Genomic DNA, 1,273 nt, shown 5'->3' on the forward strand with positions numbered 1-1,273 from the left:
TAATATTTGTGTCGAATAAAAAATAGCTTACAAACAGAAGCATTGCAATTACGATTTTTCGTCCATGTTGTAACGCTCATATGACTAAATAATAACGAAAGCTGGTCATTGATTTGATTTTTCTCTTTCTGAACAGGTGCCTGAAGACCACAAAATATTCTCCTATAAGAGCGAACAGTATTCTTGTAAACTGATATTTTTTACTAATTTTGTGACTAACATTAACAGTCTGTTATCACATAGCTATCGAAATTTACCCTCTTAATAGTTTTTAACAAACACGCTGAATCTGCTCACCTAGTAAAAATAAACGCCGTGCCTTCTAGCAAACCATACGAGTACATCGGGCCAGTGTAATTCACAAGAAATTCTCTGACAGTGTTATTATTTATAACGTTTAATAATCCAGAACTGAAACTCGCGGAGGACGTGTAATTCTCTGGCCTGTCCACCAAATAGTCTAATCCGCTAATGCCCACGTGGTCCTGTAGATTCTGGCCCACGCCAGGTGCATCGTGAATCACAGGGATTCCCAATTCCTCCAAGTGTTCCCTCGGCCCGATTCCGGACAGCATTAAAACCTGCGGCGATATCACCGCGCCGGCCGACAGGATCACCTCACGTTTGGCTCTCACCGTGTGAACCCTCGACCCGTCTCGAAATTTCACCCCGTACGCCCTTTTCTCATTGTTCTCATCTAAAATACGATTCATTTATCGTCCACTTTTGTGATATCAAAGAAGGAACTCACCTTTCGCGATTAGAATCTTTTCTACGGTAGATTCGATGATGATTTGTAAATTCTTTCGCCTCCAAGCGGGCCGGAGGAAAGCCTTCGCCGCGCTACACCGCAATCCATCCCTCAGCGTCGACTAATTGCAATTAAAAAGTTTAAAATCGAACGTAGATGACCGATTCTCATCCCCTGATTTACCTCAGTGATAGTGAATCCGGTTTGCGAGGCTCCGTTTATGTCGACGTACTCGTAACCCATTTCGGTACCGGCTCTTACCAAGTAGTCAATGACGGGTGCGTGATACCTGTTATTTTCCACCGACAGAGGTCCACCGGTACTGTGGTAAGAAGAGTTTTGGAATTCTCTGATTCGAAAATCTTCGGATTTTTTGAAATAATACAAAACGTTTGTGTAATTCCATCCCGGGTTCCCAAGTGCTTCCCATTGGTCGTAGTCTCTTCGGTTACCGCGTACGTACATCATCCCGTTCAAAACGCTGGACCCACCGAGCACCTAGACGATTAAAATAATTTTATA

General features: G+C 43.1%; 1 protein-coding gene across 1 annotated transcript; it reads right to left on the reverse strand.

The window, feature by feature from the left end:
• Nucleotides 1–21: 21 nt before the first annotated feature.
• LOC108623258 (glucose dehydrogenase [FAD, quinone]-like) lies at nucleotides 22–1,264 on the reverse strand. Its single transcript, XM_018021643.2, has 4 exons — nucleotides 935–1,264; nucleotides 752–872; nucleotides 298–697; nucleotides 22–140 (listed from the first exon to the last, which is right to left on the reverse strand). The coding sequence occupies exons 1-4, from the start codon at nucleotides 1,217–1,219 to the stop codon at nucleotides 77–79; spliced, it is 870 nt and encodes a 289-aa protein (XP_017877132.1). The 5' UTR covers nucleotides 1,220–1,264; the 3' UTR covers nucleotides 22–76.
• Nucleotides 1,265–1,273: the final 9 nt, after the last annotated feature.

Source organism: Ceratina calcarata, unplaced genomic scaffold (assembly GCF_001652005.2).
Source record: "Ceratina calcarata isolate Rehan_Ccalc_2016 unplaced genomic scaffold, ASM165200v1 scaffold2573, whole genome shotgun sequence".
NCBI classification, from domain to species: domain Eukaryota; kingdom Metazoa; phylum Arthropoda; class Insecta; order Hymenoptera; family Apidae; genus Ceratina; species Ceratina calcarata.

Bases quoted from the DNA above. Each gene is read 5' to 3' on its own strand.
- LOC108623258 (XM_018021643.2), bottom strand. From the start codon at position 1,219: ATGATGTACGTACGCGGTAACCGAAGAGACTACGACCAATGGGAAGCA. The intron at 698-751 runs GTGAGTTCCTTC...ATCGTATTTTAG, and splicing joins AAAGATTCTAATCGCGAAAG to ATGAGAACAATGAGAAAAGG. The intron at 141-297 runs GTGAGCAGATTC...TGTGGTCTTCAG, and splicing joins ACGGCGTTTATTTTTACTAG to GCACCTGTTCAGAAAGAGAA.